General features: G+C 40.8%; 1 protein-coding gene across 1 annotated transcript in view; it reads right to left on the reverse strand.

The window, feature by feature from the left end:
- ENTPD1 (ectonucleoside triphosphate diphosphohydrolase 1) overlaps window positions 1-23194 on the reverse strand; it is a 115715-nt gene extending 92521 nt beyond the window's left edge. Inside the window, exon 1 of the mRNA XM_027859794.1 lies at window positions 22984-23194. Within this exon, the coding sequence (XP_027715595.1) occupies window positions 22984-22990 (7 nt within the window). The 5' untranslated portion in view covers window positions 22991-23194. The remainder of the gene's footprint in view (window positions 1-22983) is intronic.
- Between the last annotated feature and the right edge of the window lie 1228 nt (window positions 23195-24422).

Here is a 24422-nt window from a genome sequence, read left to right on the forward strand (position 1 = left end):
AGTGAAGTTCATTGTCTCATCTCTTCTCTGGGGCTAAAATTGATCATTGTAATTGCCCAGCATTTAGATTCATTGAATTGTTCTTTCCGTTTATGTTGTTGTAATCATTGCATACAATTTATTGACTTCTTATGACTTCTGCTGACTTCACTCTGTATCAGTTCATATGTCTTCCCATGCTTCTCTGAATTCTCCATAACTGCCATTTCTTGTTGTACAGTAATATTCCCCTCTATTCATATGTCAATAATATGCTTAGCCATTGCCCCATTGATGAATAACTTCTTTGACTTCAATTCTTGGTTACTACAAAAAGCCTTGCTTATGAATATTTCTATATACATGAGACCTTGACTTCTTCAGGATATATGCCTAGCCGTGGGGTCTCGGGGTCAGAGCATGGACAATTTTAGCTGCTTTACTTCCCTGTTTATTTGTAACTTCTCTTCACTCTTGATGTCTCCACTTCACATTCTTTCCATTTTATTGCACGGACAAGATACCTGACTCTTGACCATGTAGTCTCCACTGTGTTTCACGATCATGAAGAATACCAGATATACTAAATCCTCAACTCCAAGAAAATCAGTCTAAATCCATTATGGAGTGGATTAAGAAAGCTATGACCTAGAAGACCAGTCTCAGGAAACAGTAAACTGGCTGGGTGACCAGGTCAAAGTATATGCTTTCCATAAGACTTTCCTAGATAAGTTTTGACCCTACTGGGGTGAGAATCCTCCCAGTTACATAGGCTTGTAGTCTTGGAGTCATTCTAGACTCTTCTTTCTTCCTCTATCTCTACATTTGAATAACAAATCAAATTAACTAAAATTAACTAAACAAATTAGCTAAACAAATCAAAAGTTGCAAAATCTTCTAAATTCTACTTCTATAAAATCTCCTGCATAGCTACCACCCCCATTCAGCCCCTCATCATTGCTTGCCTGGATTATTGCAATAGTTTTAAAATTAATTTCCTTGCTTCTAATCTTTGTCTTCTTCAAACTATCGTCTACACAGTTGCCAAAATAATCTTCCTAAGCAAAGGTCTGACCTTGTCACTCTCCTGGTCAATAACCTTCAGTTTCTCCGTATTACCTCTTAAGATAAAATGCAAATTCATCAGCCTGGCATTTAAGGCCCTGCCCTATACTAGTGCAGTCAAATGTACATAGAAAGGGTCAATTCATAAAGGTCCCTGTGGGACACACATTGACTTAGAAAACCACTGATTGTATTTTTTATTTATTTTGTTAAATATCTCCCAATTACATTTTAATCCGGTCAGAGCACTGGTGAGTGTTACTGCTGTAATAGACCCACTGCCTGTTGAAACTTCTGCTCTATACAATTTAGCTTCTAGTCTTATTTCACATGTTTCCTCTTAGTACATTCCATGTTCTAGCTTACTTGGACTTCTAGAAGTTCTCCTAGTTTGGCATCATATCTTCCAGTTATTCCTTTTCATAAGCAGTACCCCATACCTCCCAGAAGAGGGGTCGCCTCTTCTTTTCCCTCTTGTTAATGCTTTCTCCCTCTCCAAACTATCTTGGATTTTACTTCTCTGAAGGCCTGTTCTATGCTCCCAATAGAATGTCAGCTCCTTGAATGTGTGGTCTTTCATTTTTGTCTTTGTATTCCCAGTACATGGTACAGTGCTTAATACATAGTTGACACTTAATAGACATTTGTTAAATTGAATCAAAGAGTCCCTGGTCCCAGACATTTTAATTATACTATTTCTAGATTAAGGGCTTTGAGTAATGAGAAGACTTTTATATGAACTGGCATTAAATGAAAGCCAAACCAAGAGAATGGTGTATATATTGACTATAAGAATATGAATGAACTTAGATTAAATGCAATGACCAGTCTTGGTCCTGGAGGCCAAATGATAGGTAAGGGAAGAGAATAAGCTTAAATTGTTGTTCATTTGGGTCCAACTCTTCATGACCCCATTTGGGGCTTTCTTGGCGGAGATACTGGAGTGATTTGCCATTTTCTTCTCCAACTCATTTCACAAATGAAGGAACTGAGGCAAACAGAGTTAATTGACTTGACCAAGGTCACACAGCAAGTAAGTATCTGAGGCTGAATTTGAACTCAAAAAGATAAGCTTTCTTGATTCTCCCAGTGCTCTATCCACTGTGCCATCTAGCTGTCCAAGTGTTTAAAGCGTTTAAATAGCACCTACAATATGCCAGGCACTGTGCTGAGCACTTTACAAATATTATCTCATTTGATCTTCACAACAAGGTGCTATTATATCTCCACTTTACAGATGAGGAAACTAAAGCAGACAGAAATGAAGTGACTTGTTCAGACTCACAACTAGTTAAGTGTCTGAAGCAGGATTTGAAATCAGAACTATCCTGACTTTGGGACTGGTGTTCTAACCACTGTACCACTAGTGGCCTCCAATGACAAAGCACATTTCTCTGCTTCAGGGTACATAATGTTGTACATTCTGTCAGAAGGGGTCACTGGGTGGATTAGTTTTGTTTAACAGCTTTTTATGTGTTATGTAGGAGGGCTTCCTGCAGGGCAGAGGAGGAAAGATAATAATAAATGAAAATGCTGCTTAAAAAAAGAAAAGAAAAGAAGCAAAAAGCAGGACACCAATAAAACACTTTAGAGCACACAAAAAATAACAACTATAAACAGAAGGCACACAGAGGGGCTGGAGCCCTGGCTCTGAGACAAGACAGCCTCATGGTTTGGCTTCTCCCGATTCCTCCAGCTGCTAGAGGTTCTCACCACAAATTATGTTGTATTTATTTTTGTACATACTTAAGTATGTACATGTCGATTACCCCTGAAGAATGTAGGCTGCTTGAGGGTAGGGGGACTGTTTTACTTCTGTCTTTGTATTCCTAGAATAATACATAGTAGGCAGGTACTAAATGTTTGTTAATTGATTGCTTGACAAGAGGTATCAGCTTCTATCACAAAGGATTAGATTCAGTCAAGGTGGCCCAGGAACTGGTCCAGGGCATAAGCCCATTGATAGTATACCTTTTTTCAAGATGGGTGAAATAAAGTGAGCTACTCCTTAACATGTACTCACATTCACAGGCTAATTCCCTTGAAGGAGACTACTATGAGATTGTTGGGATAAGTCTATGGGACTTTACTACTAAACCAATAGCTCATGAGCCCCCCATGGATGTGTTTCCCACTAACAATCAGTCAATAGATTGTTTCTTAGCAAAAGGTTTTATTCAAATGGCATAGCAACAATAGTAGTTGCAAACACTCCTCCACCCCACTAAATCGGAGGTGTCCTTTCCCACAATTATACAGTGTCGACTCTTCCAGTGGGCTCAAACTTAGGATATAATGGTGGCAAAGGTATAACATTTGTGTGTAGCAAAGGCAACTCACAACTACTGGTTCAACGGATCCTGGAAGTCTTTTTTTTCTTTGTAGAGTCCTCACAAAGTATTCCTCCAATACAGCATTTTTGCTGGTCAGGTTGCTCTAATTGTTCCCAGGGTCTGATCTTCATAGTTATCCATCTTCTCTGCTGTCACAGGTCATACTCCTTAAAGCCGTTTCCTCCCTCAAGAGGCTTTCTCTCTCTATCCATGTCTGTTTGGTATATATGTCTTTGCTCCTTTCTAGATGCAGTGTCTCCTACCAGCCAAGCAACTCCCCTTCAGAGCTATGATTGATATCAGGAGGTTGAGGAGAGAGAAGTTCCCTCCTATCTTTCTCCACAGGCAGCTTCTGTTTTACAATCTCAATTTTTCTTGTCCTCAAACTGTTGGAATTTGTTCAGGGTATATAGCTATTTAAATCTCCGAGGGAAGTGGCTATTTTTTTGCCTAGTTCCCTCCTTGACTCGATCAGAGAGGTGTTTGTACCTTATAAAAGAATCACATGGTGTTACACTTTATTAACACATAAAAACTGCATTATGTGTATCTACTAAGGGAGAAGGGGAAAGGAATAAGGTATGGGAAGAGGACTATCACATCCCTGCTCCCTTATACAATAGGCGTTCCAGGCAAACCAATGACAAAAGTTCTCCCAAGTTACTCCCAAGAACTGACAAAGGCCTAAGATCTCTGTGGAGATGCCTAATATTAACAGCTGTTACCGAGCAACTACCATATAGTAGAAAGAACATTGGATTTGGGGTAATAATAATAATAACTAGCATTTACAGAGTACCTACTGTATGCTAGGCACTTTATAAATATTATCTCATTTAATTCTTACAACAACCTTGCTATTGTGGTGGTGCTGTTAGTATGTCCATTTTACAGGTGAGGAAATGGAGGCAAACAATTTAGGTGACTTGCCCAGGGTCACAGTTAGGAAGTATCTGAGGCTGGATTTGAACTAAGATCTTCCTGATTCTTGGTCCAATATTCTATCCACTATGCCACCTAGCTGCCCCTAAAGGGTCAGAAATAATGATGATGATGACGACGACGATGATAATGACTAATCCTATTCCCATTTTGGACAAGATTACTAAATGCTCAGATCTGAGGAATGCTGTAGATATAGTTCATCTAGATTTTAGCAAAGCATTTGACATATTTGATTTTTTCATGCTACTCTTGTGGAATATGGGCTAGATCAGAAATGTCAGACACATAACTGGCAACACTCCCAAGTCCCTAAATCAGATTTAAATGTAATTGAAAAATATTTAACAAAATAAATAAAAATACAATAGAATATAATGTTAACATCTGGTTTCCAAGGTCAATATGCTGTTTTCAGGAATCCTTATGTGACCTCATTTTTATTATTTAGACACCACTGGTCTAGATAATAGTACAAATAGATGTATTCAGAACTATTTGAATGGTTGGCTACAGAGAGCCATCAGTACTGGTTTGGCCTCAACTTGGAAGGAGTTAATGAGTGAAATAAGGTGAGTATAGCAGACCCTACAGCTCCTCTACAATCTGAACTCCAATAGAGTACTTCTGGGTCCTGTGTGTGGCCCTGTGCTGTTGAACATTTTTTAACAGTGACTTGGATAAAGGCATGGATGGTATGCTCATCAATCTGCAGAAGACACGAAGTTGGAAGAGAAAACTAATATACAGGATAACAGGGAGAAAAATGAGAAAGCTTTTAGTAGACTAGAGCAGTGGTTTCCAAACTTTTTGATCTCAGGATCCCTTTACACTCTTAAAAATTATTAAGGAGGCCCTAAAAAGCTTTCATTTAAGTGGGTAATATTATAAATATCTTAGTATTATTATGAAGACAATTTTGAGTTAGGGATCCCCTGGAAGGTCTTTGAGAACCATTGAACTAGGATGTTGAGTTAAATCAAACAAAATGAAACATCATAAGGACACATGTAAGGCTTTTACCTGAGTTTAAAAAAAATCAATTTCACAAGTACATTAAGAGACAGAGGTTTTAGTAGACTGCAAATTCAACATGAATGAATAGGGGGTTATGGAGGCCAAAAAACCTAATGCAAACTGGAGAAGAAATAGTATCCAAGCCTAGAAAAGTAATACTTCCATTGTAGTCTTCCATGGCCAGACTACATCTGGAGGACTGTGCTCAGTTTGGGGTACCACATTTTAGGAAGAACACCAATAAACTGGAGATCAAGATACTGAAAGACTTCAGGGTTTTGACATATGAAGATCAGAAGAAGGAACTGGGATGTTTAGCTATTTAGCTGAGAGATGAGAAAACTTGGGGGTAACGGGCGTAGGAATAATACATGACAGGCTGTCTTCAAATATCTGAAGGACTGTCAGACAGAAAAGAGAATACTCATCTTGCTTGACCTCCAGAGATTAGAACTAGAAGCAGTTGGTAGAAATGACCAAAAGGCAAGTTTAGTTTTGATATAAAGAAAAATGAACAATTAACTCAATCTAAAAGTGAAATTGTCTGCACAGGAAGTTGTGGGTTCCCCTTCATTTGAGATATTCAAGCAAAAGAAAGATTGGAGGCTATTACTCTCAGTCCATAGAGAGATTTCAGAGGGTCTATGAATTTGGATGGGGATGGGGAACTCTAATGAAAATTTAGCATTTCCTTCAATTAAATTCCTTCACTTCCAAATATTATGCTGAAAAGGGATCCATAAACTTTCCCAGACACAAAAAAAGTGAAGACCTTATGGAGTTGGATGATCAATTGTTGGGCACATTGTAGAAGCAGATTTTTTGTTTTAGATTGGATGAGACAGCCGATCCTTTCTAGTTCTAAATTCCTGAAGCTCCTTTCAGTTCTAAAATTCTCTGAATTCTCCAAAATCCCATTTTATAAATAGCCTTCAAACAGTGGAAGGTGAACAGGAAAGGTTCTATAGCTTTTGTTTGCTTTCTCATTTTTCTGAAACTCAGGAAACAATTAGAGGCAGGGTGGGGTGGCTGAAAGATTACTAAATTTGGAATCAGAAGACCTAGGTTCAAATTTTGTTATTTACTTAATACTTGTGCCAGTTTAAGTCAATTTGCTTCTCTAGGTCTCAGTTTCTTCATTTGTAAAATGGTGGTGGGGGTGGGGAAGTAGATCCAGAAGATCTCTAAATCCCAAGATGAGCCCAATGATTCAGAAATTGTAAAAGAACCCAGAAGCCATCCCATCACTCCCTGAGGTCTGATGGAGCATCAGAAATTCCACTGATCAGAAATAATCACAGTTCTGATTCATCAGCATCTGAATGAAATGCAGACCTTTCCAACAGATGTTATCATTTCTCAAAGGAGTCTTAAAGATTATCCCCTCTCCATCCCAAATATTATACTATTCCTTGCGTGGTGAATACACAGAATGTGCTGGAGCCAGCTCTCGCTGGCCCGAAGTTCTGATTGTTAAATTTTCAAAATAAACATTTACGGAGCAGCTAGGTGGCACAGTGGATAGAGCACCGGCCCTGAAGTCAGGAGGACCTGAGTTCAAATCTGGCCTCAGACCAAACACTTGACACTTACTAGCCGTGTGATCCTGGGCAAGTCACTTAACCCCAATTGCCTCGCAAGAAAATAAATAAATAAATAAACATTTACACCTCAGAGATCAACTACAAATAGGGTTCAATCTATTGTTTTGTTAATTGTCTCAACTTAAGAAAGTGCTAACAATACAGATCAAACTTAAAAATTGTGTGCATACATTTTTCTTTATTTTTTTCTTTTTTCAAGACAGCTATTTGTTAAACATTTACCAGTATACCCCTGAGTAGATGGGACAGTTTGTTAGGCACTGTTTCAAGATGACCTCTAGGGAATCGTGTGGCTGATCAGAGAGGGATTGCAGGGATTTCTTTGCTGGTGCTGAGGTAGGATTCTCTTGCTTTGCCCTTGTTTGGATCTGGGTCACAGTTCTAGGTAGTGATCCTGGGGTGAGGAAGAGCACTGGTGTGGTGGAGCTTGTAGTGGTGATGGAAAGGGAATCCTCCTCACAGTTCCAAGGGAGAAAAGAGTGCTTGTGGACACTCATAGACCAGAGCACAGGCCAGGAAAGGAGTAAAACCTCGCCCTTGATCATACCATCTTGGAAGAACTGAAAATTTACAGGTCCCTAGAAGTATCTCTGAAAACATCTGCACAAAACCCCCAAAACTTGGAACAGTATATTCTCCACACTGGAAGCAGACTCCTACCTTAACAAAGAGTTTAAAACTCAAGTAATTGGCTGAGAACATGAGCAAACTGAGCAAAAAAGTCAGACCATACAATCTTTCTTTTGTGACAAAGAAGATCAAAACATACAACCAGAAGAAGACAACAAAGTCAAAGCTCCTACATCCAAAGCCTCTAAGAAAAACATGAATTGGTCCCAGACCATGGAAGAACTCAAAAAAGATTTTGAGAAGCAAGTAAGAGGGCAGAGCTAAGATGGCGGAGTAAAAGCAGTGACTTGCTTGAGCTCTCCCCCAAACCCCTCCAAATACCTATTAAAAATGGCTCTAAAAAAATTCTAAAGCAGCAGAACCCACAAAAAGACAAAGTGAAACAAATTTCCAGCCCAAGACAACCTGGATGGTTGATCGGAAAGGTATATTGCGCCAGGCTGGGAGACGAATGCAGTTTGGCATGGGCATGCAGGCCTCAGCGAACCTGGAGCAGGCCTCAGAGAACTAAATGGCGGGCAGCTGTGATGGTTTCCAGAACTCTCAACCCACAAATGCCAAAGACAATTTAGAAGGTCAGTGGGAAAAGTCTGTGTCTGTGGTGAGAGAGAGAAGCGCAGCAGTCTCAGCTCCAGTCCCTGAGCCCAGCCCCAGGGTAGTGGCTGCCTCCTGAGCTTCTGACCCACAGACTGAGGGGGAATTGAGTGGCTGATCAGAGGGGCATTGCAGGGATCTCTCTGCTGGTGCAGGATTCTCTTGCTTTGCCTGTGCTTGGATCTGGGTCACAGTTCTTGGTAGCGGTCCTGGGGCAAGGAGGAGTGCTGGCATGGTAGAGCTTGTAGTGGCAGTGGAGAGGAAATCCTCCTCACAGTTCCAAGACAGAAAAGAGTGCTTGTGGGACCAGAGCACAGGCCAGGAAAGAAGTAAACACTTCGCCCTTGATCATAGCACCTTGGAAGAACTGAAAATTTATAGGTCCCTAGAAATATCTCTGAAAACATCTGCATAAAACCCCTGAAGCTTGGGACAGTACATTCTCCACACTGGAAACAGACCCCTACCTTAACAAAGAGTTTAAAACTCAAGTAATTGGCTGGGATCATGAGCAAGCATCAAAAAAAGAGTCAGACTATATTATCTTACTTTGGTGACAAAGAAGGTCAAAACATACAACCAGAAGAAGACAACAAAGCCAAAGCTCCTACATCCAAAGCCTCCAAGAAAAATATGACTTGTTCCCAGGCCATGGAAGAGCTCAAAAAGGATTTTGAGAAGCAAGTAAGAGAAGTAAAGGAAAAACTGAGAGTGATGCTAAAGGAGACCCAAAAAAATACTGAAGAAAATAACACCTTAAAAAATAACCTAACCCAAATGGCAAAAGAGGTTCAAAAAGCCAATGAGGAGAAGAATGCCTTAAAAAGCAGAATTGGTCAAATGGAAAAGAAAGTCCAAAAGCTTACTGAAGAAAATATTTCCTTAAAAATTAGAATGGAAACTTAGATTCTTATAATCTAGCCATGGGCTTAGATTCTTAAAATCTAGCCAATAGCTCACTAATGTTCAGACTCCTTAAGAGTCTGCCCAATATGACAGATGTTCTGATAAATCTTATCTTTGACTGAAAGAAGACTTAGGTCAAATTCTTTCGGGCAGGATCCATGTGTTATGATTTTGGGGTCCCAGTACCCCTAAACTTCATCATTTTGGTGGCCCGTATGGGGAAACTGCCTAACCCCAAGTTCTTCTCCAGCCAAAACTGGAAGGTATGCAAGCCTCACACCTCCCTTCCTTTCTTGCTCTGCAGTTGGGGTCGCTCTCCAAGCACCAAGGCTTAGAGGTGCTTTTCAGGCAGACAGTTATGAGACTGTCTAGCACTCAGCCTGACACTCTCAGGCTCTTGGTCCACTGGGTTGGTTCAAGGCCATGGATCTGGGTACACCTTCCACAGCATAGAGGACAAGGACAGATGCCCTATCAGGAAGTATATGTCCAATTCTGTCAGTTCTCTTGGTGCTAGGGAATTGGGAATTTCAGCTGTTTTTTGGTTCCCTGAGGTTTACTTACTCCTTTCCCTCTACACCCGTGAATCCTTCTTCATGGAGGTTACAGGGAAAAGTTAAAACAGCTAAAAATATCTTGGCAGAGTTTGGAGGTTTTGAGATTGATCATTAAGGAGTTTTGAAACTCCTCCTTACAGCCCTGGTCACTCCTTTCTCCCACTCCCTTCCCTTGAGTCAAGAGGGTATGTTAACCCCTCTCATAGGAGAAGAGAGTTTCACCCTTTACCCCTCACCTTTGATTTTGCCTTCTCCCACCTGGGAAAGGAAGGAAGGGGGAGGGGCAGCAGCTACCACTTGGGTTCCACTGGCAATGGCCTTGGGTCCTGGGGCAACCTTTGTCTGGAAGCATCACCCAGGTTCAGCACATCCTGCTCAAGGTAAAGAAGCTGGCCTCTGAACTTGAACTCTGGTAAGCACGCTCTTTTTAAATTTATAGTTTTAACTGTTAATGATGAGATGTTGATTCTCTGTGTAAAGTAATTTGGAAGTGCATTTAACAAAACTGAAGTCACCTGATTGGTAATGGGTTTGTTTCAAGTTTCAAATTGGTGAACTTTTTGTATCAGTTATGTCAAGCAACTTTTCATAATTTGTTTACTGCTAAAATAATTTGGCTATTATTGGCTATTGTAGTGTAAACTAGCCAAAAAGGTTTTTTGGGTTATGTATGACTTGATGAGAATTTGCAAGTGTATAGAAATCTGTAATGATTGACTTTTTATGCCAGGCTAAATTTAAGCTTGAGATGTAAATCCTGGAAAGTTTTTCCTAAGCTATGATTAGTGAAATTTGCTGTTTGAGGAAAAAGCTTATAGGATTGTATTTTGAGTTGTCTGATGAATCATAATCCATTGATAATCAATAATCCACCATCTGAGAGAAATGCCACAAGTTACTCAGAGAATGTGAAACTGGTGGGAAGTCAGCATGGAGAAAAGCTGAGAGGACAACTTTTAGCCTCAGTCTAAGATGGAATCCTCCTGGCTCAGTTTCCCCATTATATTCCTTTGAAAGGGAATTTTACCCGCCTGGCTATTCCTGAGTTTGGCTATGAGTTTGGATTTGATACTGCATGGTTGGAAAACTGAATTATCTGAATCCAAACAGAGCTAAGGATGTTTTATCCTCTCAAAGTTTGACCCTAAATCTAGTCTCTGCTTTATATCTGGGTCCTGCAGTTTTTTCTGTCAGATTTGTGTCTTCTAGACTACAAGTCATTCACCTACAGTTGGTAGTAAACAGTGGGTACCAGCCAATGTCCCCCCATCATTCCCTGGATGCAGCCTGCACTTGGTTCCAGTCAACCTCCTCTTTGGGACGCCCTCAAAGCAGGGACAGCTCTATTCCCCTTGCCGGTAGGAAGCAGTTTCAGAAGCCAAGATCTTCCCAAACAAATGGGAATTTGGGGCTCATTTGTTTGAGGGGGGAAGAATGAGAATGGGATCTAGATCCCAAAAAGGAAAAACCCTAAACTTTCCCACAAGGCCAAATCTCTGGTGTTCCCCTGAGGCTATAATCCTATCAACTGACCTTTCATTGTGGACCTCCCTATGGCCCCAGGCCACTTCCCCCCCTTGATCCTATCTAGGCTCCATTCTCCCTTGGCCGCTTGGTCCAGGTCCCTGGAATTCTATTAGCTCATAGACCACTTGGCCACTCCTAGATCCCTCTCATAGTCTTAATGTATATAAGATCCATCTTGTCTTCATTAAGGTGCTTAGATTCTTAAAATCTAGCCAATAGCTCACTAATGTTCAGATTCCTTAAGAGTCTGCCCAATATGACAGATGTTCTAATAAACTTTGTCTTTGGCTGAAAAAAAAAATTAAAATGGAGCAAATGGAAGCTAATGACTTTATGAGAAATCAAGACATTGTAAAACAAAACCAAAAGAATGAAAAAATAGAAGACAAGGTGAAATATCTCATTGGAAAAACAACTGACCTGGAAAATAGATCCAGGAGAGAGAATTTTAAAATTATTGGACTATCTGAAAGCCATGATCAAAAAAAGAGCCTAGACATCATCTTTCAAGAAATTATCAAGGAAAACTGCCCTGATATTCTAGAACCAGAGGGTGAAATATAAACTGAAAGAATCCACCAATCACCTCCTGAAAGAGATGCTCAAAGGAAAACTCCTAGGAATATTGTAGACAAATTCCAGAGTTCCCAGGTCAAAAAGAAAATGTTGCAAGCAGCCAGAAAGAAACAATTCAAGTATTGTGGAAACCCAATGGGGATAACATAAGATTTAGCAGCTTCTACATTAAGGAACCAGAGAGCTTGGAATATAATATTCCAGAGGTCAAAAGAGATAGGATTACAACTAAGAATCACCTACCTAGAAAAACTGAGTATAATCCTCCAGGGGAAAAAATAGCCATTCAGTGAAATAGAGGACTTTCAAGCATTAGTGGTGAAAAGATCAGAGCTGAATAGAAAATTTGACTTTCAAATACAAGACTCAAGAGAAGCATGAAGAGGTAAACAGGAAAGAGAAATCATAAGGGACTTATTAAGGTTGAACTATTTACATTCCTACATGGAAAGATGATATTTGTGACTCATGAGACCTTTGTCAGTATTAGGGTAGTTGGAGGGGAAAAAAATTCTATGTAGACAGATAGATAGATAGATAGGTAGGTAGGTAGAGGACACAAGGTGAGTTGAAGATGAAGGTTTGATATCTAAAGAATAAAATTAAGGGGTGAGAGAGGATTATACTGGGAGAAGGAGAAAGAGAGAGGTAGAATGGGGTAAATTATCTCACATAAAACAGTGGAGGGGAAGCAGGGGAAGGTGAGAGGGAATGAGTAAATCTTACTCTCCTCGGATTTGGCTTAAGGAGGGAATGGGTATGGAAATCTATCTTGCCCTATAGGAAAATAGGGGGTAAGGGGATAAGAGAGCAGGGGGATGATAGAGGGGAAAGCAGATTGTGGGAGGGGGTAATCAGAAGCAAACACTTCTGAGGAGGGACAGGGTCAAAAGAGAGAATAGAATAAATGGAGGGCGGGATAGGATAAAGGGAAATATAGTTAGTTTTTCACAATATGCCTATTATGGAAGTGTTTTGCATGACTATACATGTATAACCTGTATTGAGTTGCTTGCCTTCTCAACGAGGGTGGATAGGGAGAGAGGAAAGTGAGAAAATTTGGAAGCCAAAGTTTTAAAGACAAATGTTAAAAATTGTTTTCACGTGCAACTGGGAAATAAGATATACAAGCAATGGGGCATAATTTATTCTGCCCTACAGGAAAATAGAAGGGGAAGGAGATAAGAGAAGGGAGGTGATAGAAGGGAGGGCAGATTAAAGGAAGGGGTATTCAGAATACATGCTGTTTTGGGGTGAGGGGAGAGACAACATGAGGAGAAAATTTGGAACTCAAAATCTTGTGGAAGTAAATGTTGAAAACTAAAAAAAAATTAATAATAAAAAAAGAAAAAAAGAGAAAAAGAAAAAAAACTGGGTAAAGTATCCTACCAAATTGCTTTTTATGATAAAATATGGTTGTGATACCTAAAACAAGAGAAAGCAAAACCAGAGAAAGAAAATTAGGGACCTATTTTTAATGAGTATAAATACAAAAAATATATATAAAATATGAGCAAGAAGATTACAGTAATCTCTTTCAGAGTTCATATACTATGACCAGGCAGGATTTATAAAAAGGAATGAAAGGCTGATGATTATATATATATATATATATACTTTTTTTTTTTTTTTAAAGATGACCTGTAGAGCCTGGCTGAAAGCATCCATTCCTACTACAAGGGACCACTGTGGGTTGGGAGGATTTGGAGTCAGAATACTGAAGTTATAAGAGCCTTGATGACCTGCATGAACTTGGGAATTTTAATGCAATTTAACAAGCATTTATTAAACACTTGCTGTATGCCACAGCAACAGGCAATGTGGCATACTGGCTCCAGGGATCTCTTTGGAAGTCAGGAATACTTAGAATTAAGTTCTGCCTCTCTACACACTTCCTTTGTGACTGGGCAAAGCAATTAGCTTTTGGTGCCCCCAGGCATAGCCTAAACTCTAAATTGCATTTGACACTCTCTGATCTGTCTGTATAAAGAGAATTTCAATACAAAGAGTTCCCTGTTATGGTTCAGCCATTTCAGTCATGTCAGACTCTTGGTGATCCCATTTGAGGTTTTCTTGGTAAATATACTGGAGTGGTTTGCCATTTCCTTCTCCGGCTCATTTTACAGATGAGGAAACTGAGTAAAAAGAGTTAAATGACTTGCCCAGAGTCACTCAGCTAGGAAGTGTCTGAGGCAGGATTTGAACTCAGGAAGATGAGTCTTCCTGACTACAGGCCTGGCGCTCTGTGCACTATGGCACCACCTAGTACCCTAAGGAGTTCCCTTTTCCCTACATTTATGAAATCACAATTAAAAGGGGGGAAAAATGTGTGAAGCTGTGTTACATAATGAGGGTGCAAAGGGAGGTTACTTTATGTCCTCGGACTTCTCCTTCCTCATCTGTAAAACAGGAGAGTAGACTAAATGTTTCCCAATATTTCTTCCAGTCCATCTGTTTTCCCTTGTCCAAGGCAGCCTGCTCTTGGAGAATCCATGAAAACAGATTCTCCTTTCCAATGACATGGAAGAATATTTTGACACAGTTCCATCAGAACTCTCTGAGGCCTAAGAATTCTTGCACCCCTCCTCCCCAGCATCTCTGGGTGATTCTCAATTCTTCCACAGCCGCTACTTGATCTAGATCAGTCCATGGCCAACTGGGAGAGATGATATCACTAAGAAACTCTTTTCTTCTCTCTCAAACAGGCATTTTTCTAATTTCCTGTAGAGATAGTGTCCTCTGAGGTGTTGAAAAGCCAAACTAATATGTATGCATACTGTCACATCTGCAGAAGAGACCGAGTGCTCCCCTGCCTACACAACCACAAAGAGTTTAAGAAAATCCCAGAAAACATTTTCTTGGAAGCCAGAGGTATTACACAGCTCTAAGAGCATGACCAACTATTCAAAATGACCGTATCAAATGCTGCAAGTTTTCCATTCTTCTCCCTTGGGAACCCCACACAGATCTAAATAAAGATCCAGACCTCTTTCAGTCTCCCAAAATTCAGATGAGTGGGAGCAGGCATTAGCTTTCAAATCATGACCTAGCTGAGGTCATAGCCATCAACATATCGAATTAATATGGAGAGTCTCTCCAGAATGAATTACCTCTCCAGCCTGGAAGGTATACTCTGATTCATCCTACCCTCCCTATGATGCAACATTGCCTTACTCTGGGGTTTAAGATCCTCTACTTTAATCTGTGTTTAATTTTATATCTCAAGCTCCCATGTTGGAGCTCTCCATTCTAGCCAAACTGATCTACTCACTGTCTCAAACACACCTTATGCTGCCACATCTCAACACCATCATGCACTTCTGCTTAGAAGGTCCTTCCTGCTTTTCTCTGCCTACCACGTATCCTTTCCGTCCTTCAGGGGCCAGCTTGTGTCTCATCACCTCTTTGAAGCCTTGTCTGACCATGTCTCCCTGTTCTCAACTACTGTAGCACTGACAATTTGTCCCACTTCTGTGGCATTTATCAGTGCAATTTTGCAGTTAGCTACACTCTTACGGATGTAAAATATAAATATAAATTCATTCTACAATATAATATTAATTATAACATAAACAAAATATAAACTCACTCTAATCAATGAATATAGGATCATAGATTTAGTTGCAAGGAACCTTAGAGGCAATCAATTTCATTTTACAGATAAAGGAACTGAGGCACAGAGAAGTTAAATTGCTTGTCCAAAGTCACACAGCTAGTGTCTGAGGTGGGATTTAGAGCCAGGCCTTCCTGACTACAATCCAGAGCTTTATCTACCGTATCATATTGCTTCTCAAATGTTTCACAGTAAAGTTAAGACACTAGAACCAAACCCTACTTGTAAAGTTGCTTTTTATTATATCTGTAACACTGTTCCTGTAGAAACAACTGCCTCTAATAAATTTTACCTAACAGTATGTTTTCCCCAGGCAGCTAGGTGGCTCAGTGGATAGAGTGCTGGTCTTGGAGTCAGGAAGACCTGAGTTCAAATGTGGATTCAGACACTTAATAGCTGTGTAACCCTGGGCAAGTCACTTAGCCATTTACCTCAGTTCCTCATCTGTAAAAATGAGCTGGAGAGGCAGCTAGGTGGCACGGTGGATAGAGCACTGGCCCTGAAGTCAGGAGGACCTGAGTTCAAATCCGGCCTCAGACCAAGCACTTGACATTTACTAGCTGTGTGACCCTGGGAAAGTCACTTAACCCCAATTATCTAAAAATTTAAAAAAATGAGCTGGAGAAGGAAATGATAAATCACTCCAGCATCTTTGCCAAGAAGACTCCAAATGGGGCCAAGAGAGTCAGACACGACTGAAACAACTCAGCAGCAACAATAGACAGTAGATATTTCTATTCGTCTTATCTTCCTATGAATTTTATAAACTGTCAGAGGGCAGGTACCATGTCTGAAATTTCTTTGGTTCTGAGTGATGCAGTAGATAATGTCAGGTTTGAGTCAGAAAGACCTGAGTTTGAATCTTGTCTCAGAAACTTGCCAGCTGTGTGACCCTAGAAAAAACACTGAACCTCTGTCTGCCTCAGTTTCCTCTTATTTAAGATGGGCAAAATAGTAATACCTACCTCCCATGGTTGTTGTGAGGGGCCAAATGAGATAATGTATATAAAGTGCACTTTGCAAACTTTTTCACGCTATAATAATGCTCACTAGTATTTCTTGTATGCCTCTTAACATTTCACCAAGTCATTGTACAGAGCAGTCACTCAAATACTTCTGAGCTGGTTGACTAATGTTCCTCCTTCCCTTATGTCCAGACCTCCCATCTCTAAGTCAAAACAACTATGTATATGCTCTTACTAAATTTCTTCCAGAACCAAACCCCATTCATGGTTTTTGCATTTCTACAAACTTTCTGCTTTATCCCACATCCTTCTGTCTTAACATAAAGAGATTTGCCCACAGTGTTGCCCCAAAGCAGACAAACATAATCCCTACCCTCTGTTCAGGTGGTGAGAGAATATGTCAAAGATGGAGTGGATAGTACTCTGTAGATACCACAGCCTTAACATATATTACATTTGATATATATATTAGCCCCACACATGACAACTCTGTGGATCTGGAAGTACAGATATTATTATCCTGATTTTACAAATAGAATGAGCAATTGGTTCCAGATCAGATAGCTAAAGAAGGAATAAAGCCAGAGACCCAGCCCAGGCCTCTGGACTCCAAAGCCAGTGTTCTTTCTGTACTAGGCTGTTCCTGTACTAAGCTATTTTCCAAATGATTCATGTTCACCTCAAAGTTACATTCCTTTGTTAAGACAAACAAATTGAGATTGAAACTACAAGCTGCTCGAAGGCAGAAAATGTAAGTTGTTTTGGTCTTCGGATTTTCAGCCTCAAGCACAGCATTATGTACATGGCAGGTTGAATTCAACTTTGTTGAATTGAATTGAATTGTACTAAAGAATGCCAAATGTTTTCATCAATAGTCCTGCCATTGGGTTATGAAAAAAGACTAGAATACACCCACACATTCTGTCTATTTGTCCGTGGAAACACGGCCAGCCTTAGACAAGGCATTGGCATTAGACGTTAGACAAAGTGTTGGCATTCTGTCTCACGCTGCCAGTCTCTCTTTTCTGCATAATTCATCTTCTTCTTGTCCTTCTCCTTCTGCCTTAGGGTCAGCTCCCTCCCTTGGCATCAAGTAGCCACTGTCCAGTTTTTAACCTCATTCTCTCAAACAAAACAAGATATTCTCCCCCACCCTTAAAAAGTTTTCACTTGGAAAATATAATAAAAAGAAAGTGAAGAAAACTTGGCTGTACTAGCTAGTGACTATGTAACCCTGAACAAGTCACTTAAACTCTGAATGGTCCCTAGGAAACCCTCTCAAACCATAAATTGCAGAGAAAGAACTGATCTGCTTTGGGGGAAGAAGTTCCTCACCTGGAATTTCCTATATTGATGAAATCAAAGGTCCAGTTAAAATAGAAATAAAAATAAAAAGCCTTCATGCGATCTCCTCAAGCTATTGTCCTACATCTCTCCTACCTCTTATAGCCAAACTCCCAGAATTAGCTGTCTTACACTCAGGGCCTTCATTTTCTTACCATTCATATTCACATTTCAACCCCTCATGATCTGGTTTCTGACCTCATCACTGAATTAAAACAACTCTCCACAAAGTTACCAATGATCTATTAATTGCCAAATCCAATGGCTTTTTCACAGTCCTGGTCCTCCTTGACCTCTCTGCTGTTGATCAGGTTTTTTTCCCCATAATCCCTCTCTTCCTTGGGTTTTCACAACCCTGCTCTGCCTGATGGTTTTCTTCCTACCTGTCTGGCCACCCCTTCTACGTCTCCTTTGTAGCATCATCATTCTTTTTCCACTCTGCACCCCCTACATGGATGCAGGCCTTTGTCTCAGATCCTCTTCTATTCTCTTATAATCTCTTGGTGATCTCCTAAGCTCTGCTGGGTTCAACTATTACCTCACTCCCTTGAATTCCATTCCCACATCCCCAGCAGCAATACTGGACAGCTCCACCTGGCTATCCCATTGTTCGTGTTCAGTCCTGTGACTCTGTGACCTCATTTGGGTTTTTTTTGGCAAAGACACTGGAGTGGTTTGCCATTTCCTTCTTCAGCTCATTTTCCAGATGAGGAACTGAGACAAACAGGGTTAAGTGACTTGCCCAGAGTCACACAGCTAGTAAGTATCTGAGGCTAGATTTGAAGTCAGAAAGATGAGTTTTCCTGACTCCAGGCCCAGTACTCTATTCACTGCGCCACCTGCCTGCCATAGATGTCCTGTAGACATCTCAAATTCAACAGGTGCAAAACAAAAATCATATCTTTCCTTCTGCAAATTTCTTTCTTCATTTCTGAAGACAACACCATCATCTTTCATCTTTCAAATTACTTGTGTTCCCATCCTCCACGCAGTTGCCAAATTCCTATTCCTAAAGCACAAGTCTGACCATGTCACTTCCCTACTCAGGGGGCTTTCATGACTTCATTTGCCCCCAGGATGTAATACAGACTATACTGTTTCTTTTTAAAGTTCTTGACAGTCCCATCCCAACTACCTTTCCAGGCCTGTTATGTATTATTGTCTTTCACATACTCTATTTCCAGCCAAACTGGTCAGCTGTGTTCTTCCTCCTTTGCACAACCTGTCTCCCATGCCTAGATTACAAGCCATCACCTCTGATTCACAGAATGACTTTCTTGTTGTTGTTAAGTCATATCTAACTCCTTGTGACCCCATTTGGTGTTTTCTTGGCAGAGATGCTGAAGTGTTTTGCTATTTCCCTCCCCAGTTCATTTTACAGATGAAGAAACTGAGGCAATCAGGGTTAAATGACTTGCCCAGGGTCACATACCTAGTAAGTATCTGAAGCCAGATTTGAACTCAGGCCTTCATGACTCCAGGTCTGGCACTCTATCCACTGAGCCACCTAGCTGGTCTAGTCACAGAATGACTATCTTCCTTTAAAATCCATTTCAAGTACTAACTCTTACAAAAAATCTATCCTGATTCCCCTAATAGCTATCACTCTACCCCATGCCCAGAAATCACTCAGTATTTTGCAGTCCCTCTCCTCACCTGAGAAAGTAAGTGCCAGGAGAGGGGGACATCTTTGTTGCACAGAGCAGACACTTAATAAACGCATTTTGAATTTTACTCTTATTGGTTGTTTAATTATATTTTATACCAAATGTCTTTTCACTTGATATTCCTTCCAAATATTTGCATTTGAAGCCATTGTACTCTGGCCTTAAAGTGCTATACAAAGGTTAGCTATTAGCTTGTTATTATCATATCTCATATCCACATCACCTTCCCTCTCCCAATCATTTTTTCATCATTGCATCATCTCCCCCACCCCCCACCCCCCAACCCCCCGCAGTTAGCACAGGGGTACGTGGCAAGCTAGACAAATATGAATGGGACATGGAATTGCCTATTACTAAAGTTTTCCCATTCAGACAACTCCATGAAAGGACCAGATAGTACACAGAGGATTGGTCTAGAAGTCAGAGGTCAGTTTTGACATCAAGACTTTCCCCATTGAGGTTTCGATATGTCACAGGTTGGCATAAGAAATTAAATGGGAGTTTGGGGGAGTTTTGCAGAAAACACAGACATTAGAAGGCTAACAGATGACACAGAGCCTACAATCAAACACTTAACCCAAATTTTACAATAAGGTACTGCAAACAGCCTACAGAAGAAAAAGAAAAAATTCAGACTTCTTCTCTGATACTGAAGGGAGGGCCAAAAAATTTTATGTGGATTTTCCAGATCTTGGGGGGTACCATGCCCCTAACCCCTGTGATGTGAAAGGGATAATTATATAATTCAGAGGTAACCATTCTGGTTTAGAGTAAAAAAAAAAAATCTGAGTTGAAATCTTGTCTTTGCCGATGATTAACTGTCTTGGCTTTGACAAGTTGCTTTATCTTCACTGCTTAGAACAGTGCCTGGCATATAGTCAGAGCTTAAGAAATGCTAGTTAAGTGACTGACTCTCTTTACATCTGAGTCTGTAAATTGAAGAATTGGGCCAGATACCCACTGAGATCCTTTCCAGCACTAAATCTATGATTCTATGAAGTGAGTTCTAGACCCAGCTCTGGCACCAACTGGCTGTGTGACCCTGGGCAAGTAATTTAATCTAACTGGAGCTCAGTTTCCTTGTCTGTAAAATAAGGGGTCTGGGACGAGATGATTTCTAAGATCTCTTTCAGCTCTATGACTCAGAATTTTCATCTAGGACTGTCTTCCCCTATCTCCTAAGTAAATATTGTCTTTGTAGCTGTAATGGCAGGGCTTCCACATGAAGGTCAGTCAGGGAAACTTTTATCTTTGTAGGATGGAGGAAAAAGTGTTAAGACAGGAATAAGGAGAACTTTCCCCACCCATAGCTCTATCCCACAATTATTCCTTGTTCATGGCTAGAGTTTTGTTGCCCTTTAGTTATGTGACCTTGAGTAAGCTACTTAAACTCTATTATCCTGTTTCCTTATTCTGTCAGATGGGAATAATATCTGCCTCCTTAAATTATAGAACCATCTTAGGAACTTCAAAAGACACAGTATAAAAGTACTTGAAAAGTGTTAAGGGTTGGAATATCTCCAATAGCACCAATACTTTGCATACACAATAACACATTCAGATGCAACTTCCCTCACAACTCTAGGATTACAGAGATTTAGTGCATAAATGTGTGCATACATAGATACATATATGTATATATACACACATGTATATGGAATATATGTGAATACATGTAAATGATGATGCGTGTAAATGATACATGTAAATAATTTGTCCTTTCCTCAGTTTGGGAAAACATCTTCTATCTCTAAGATTTAGTACCTCAGCAAGCTGTCTGAAACACACAGAAAGGTGTGAGTTGCAGAATTGCAACCTGAGTCTTCCAGACAAGGAAATTGAGGCCCAGTGTGGTTAAGTGAGCTGGTGGCAAGGGTGCCCACTAGGATATGAGTTCAGGTTTTCCAAATCCAAGACCAGCGTTCTTTCCACTCCACTCCTTCATGTATGTCCCAGACAGAATTAACTGCTGTAAAACCTCTGCAATTTGCTGTTGATTTTTTCCCTGACCATTCCATCTTCTGCACAATAAAAATGACCACAGCCTCTAGAATATAGAAATAACAATAGACTTAGAGTAAATAACAGCTGACAATTATATAACACTTTACGGTGCTTTGCATTCTTTGGCCATTTGATCCTTACAAAAATCCTATGAGATAGATGCTTCATCTCCATTTTACTGATATGGAAACTAAGGCTCAGAGAAGTTAGGTGACTTGGCCAAGGGCACACAACCAGTATCTATCTGAGGTGGAGAATTTGAACCCTTCCTGAGGCCAAGTCCAACACTCCATCCACCATGCCAGAAGTAAGTAAAGCTCTATTTCAAAATTCCTTCATCCTTCCTTTTCTCCCCTTACAGGATTTAAACTATATAACTTTAGGTAAGGTCTGAGATACTTAAGATGCAACCTATCATCTTCCACACCAAGGGGATACATGCAATTGCTCTGACAACTTTTAAAATGTTTCAGTATTCTCCCTCAGTCCTTGGTTAGAACTTGCCTTCCTTTCCATTAGAAGTTAAAACAAGCTCCTTGAGGGCAGGAGGAGGAGGAAGAGGAGGAGAAGGAAGAGAAGAAGAAAAAGAAGAAGGTGGAGAAAGAGGAGAAGGAGGAGGAGGAGGAGGAGGAGGAGGAGGAGAGAGACAGAGAGACAGAGACAGAGAGAGACAGAGATGCATCTAGGGTACCCCTGCCCACTATTCAGACTATGGGAGAACTCTTGGGTGTGAGAACTCCCTCCACCAATGCCTATTGAAATCCTCTATGACTTAAAACAGTGGCTACAAGAAAAGTCACTCGCTAGCCCTTACATCATGCTACTTTCTTCAGTTAAGTCGCTATACCATATTCTGATTACTGATAGTGAGTCCCACATGCCCTTTCTGCTTTTTACAAGGCAGTGACTCTTCCTGTCCCACCCCCCCCCCCCGCCCCCAACCCCAGCCTTTCAGTCTCTTTCAAGGCACCCAACCCCCAGGTCCTGTGGTGAGAACCTCTAGCCACCACCACTTCTCAAGACAAACTCCCCGCAAGGAAGGCGCGGGTGTTCATTTCATCACAACAGGAAAGAATGCCGGAGCAGAAGATAATAGAACCAAACAAAGCCCCGGGACAAGTACCCCAGCATCTTCCAACAAAACCCAGAGGAGGAGGTCCAGGCAGAGGAAGCCAGAAGACACTCTCAGAGATAGACGGATTCCTTCCATCCTCCCCCAAAACAATCTGAACCCAACTGCTGATAAATAGCTGTGCCCTTTGCTAGCTAGAGGAAGGAAGAGCCGCAAAGACAACGACACAGCTCTCGTTTCTCTCTCTCTCTCTCTCTCTCTCTCTCTCTCTCTCTCTCTCTCTCTCTCTCCCTCCCCCCCTCCCCCCCCCCCCTCTCCCTCTCTCTCCCCCCCCACGTCGATCTCCCTGTGTCTGTCTCTTTCTGTGTCTCTGTCTGTCTCTGCGTCTGTGTGTCTCTCTGTCTTTGTGTCTCTGTCTCTGTCTCAGCAGTTTCTCAAAGTTCTCTCTGGCCTCTCCATCTAGGGAAAGCTGGTGGGAACGTTCCTCTAGGGCGGTGAGGGGGAGGAAAGGAGAGGAGGGAGGCTGACTTGTCTCAGAGATGGTGGCGAGTGTCGGTAGGATTCAGGTCAGATCCATTTCTCTCTTACCCTCCATGAGCTGCCAGCCGCCGTGTCTTCCTCTTTCCTTGGTTTTCGAGGGCTGCAGGACTGTGCTCAGCCTCAATGAGAGGTGATCATGAAAACTTAGCTTCTTATAATCAGCTCTTTGGTTCGTGGGAGGGGCTAAATCAGTTTCGGGAGGAACCTGGAAGCTGGGGGTCGCCCTGGGTCTTTTTTCATTGACGCGAGAGAACAAATTGACTCAGGAGAGTCCAGGAGACAAAAAAAAAAAAAAAAAAAAAAAAAAAAAAATCTCCTGGAGCCAAACCGAGGCTCCATGGAATTTGTAGTTTTTATTTGGAAATCTGCAGCTCCACGATGTTCCATCCTTCTCTTTGGAGGAGTCACCGGAGGTCATTTGCAAAGAAATTTTGCGCATTCCAGATCTGAAGTCAGATAGCAGAGGACAAACCCTCTGGCCTCTCCTGGATAGCTTTCCTGCTGGGTAATTAATTGATTAATTTGCTTTTCAAATTCATTGGCAGCGCAGTGCAGGAGAACCGGCGCTGGACTGGGCGACAGAAAGGATCTGGCGCTGCTTCTCTCTTTCGGCATTTTTATAGGTGTCAATTTTTAACTAGCACTTATTAAGCTCCTATTATGTACAAGGCACTGTATTAATAGCTAGGGACATAAAGAAAAGCAAAAAATAGTCCCTGCTCTCTAGGACCACAATCCTAGGACTACCTTATCTGCAAAACACTCAAACTCCGAGAACCTCAGTTCCCGCCTGGCAAAATGAGATGTTTGCAAAAATGTTAAACAAACTTCAAAGTGCTTTATAAATGTCAACTTATAGAATCTTTTCCCTGATTGGTGCAGTACTTCTTATGTGAGCAATGGTCTTATTGTCATTGCATTAGTTATTATAATACAATAGTAGTACTATAATATCATAGTACTACTGCGGATAGCCTTCTGGGCTTGGAGTCAGGAGACACGGGTTTCAATTCTGCAACTCATATCTGTCTTTGTGTTTCAGACAATTTGCTAGGATGTTGTGAATTTTAGAGATAAAAGGTGTTTCCCCAAACTGAGGAATTGGCAAATTATTTACATGTATTTTTTGTTGTTGTTGTTGTTGTTGTTAACAACAAAAAAAGTAACACATCTTAAAGTGCTTGAAAATTTGTAAACACTTTGCTCAGGGCAAACTTGGGAAGTAGGTATTGAAACTATTATAATTCCTGTTTTATGGATGAAGAAACATGCTCAGAAATTTTAATTGATTAACTCGAATTAAGTATTCGAGTTTCTCAGAGGGGAAAGAAAAGTTTTTGTCAGAGAAAAATGCATGTGAGGAATAGATGAGTCAGAAACTGAATCCTCAATTCTTGCACCATCATTTAATAGAACTTTATTTAAGCAGTCCACCCTCCCTTGAGCTTTCATTTTTCCCTCTTCAAAGGTTCAAAAATTTTGAGAAT

Source organism: Vombatus ursinus, unplaced genomic scaffold (assembly GCF_900497805.2).
Source record: "Vombatus ursinus unplaced genomic scaffold, bare-nosed wombat genome assembly UNPS02000749.1, whole genome shotgun sequence".
NCBI lineage: Eukaryota > Metazoa > Chordata > Mammalia > Diprotodontia > Vombatidae > Vombatus > Vombatus ursinus.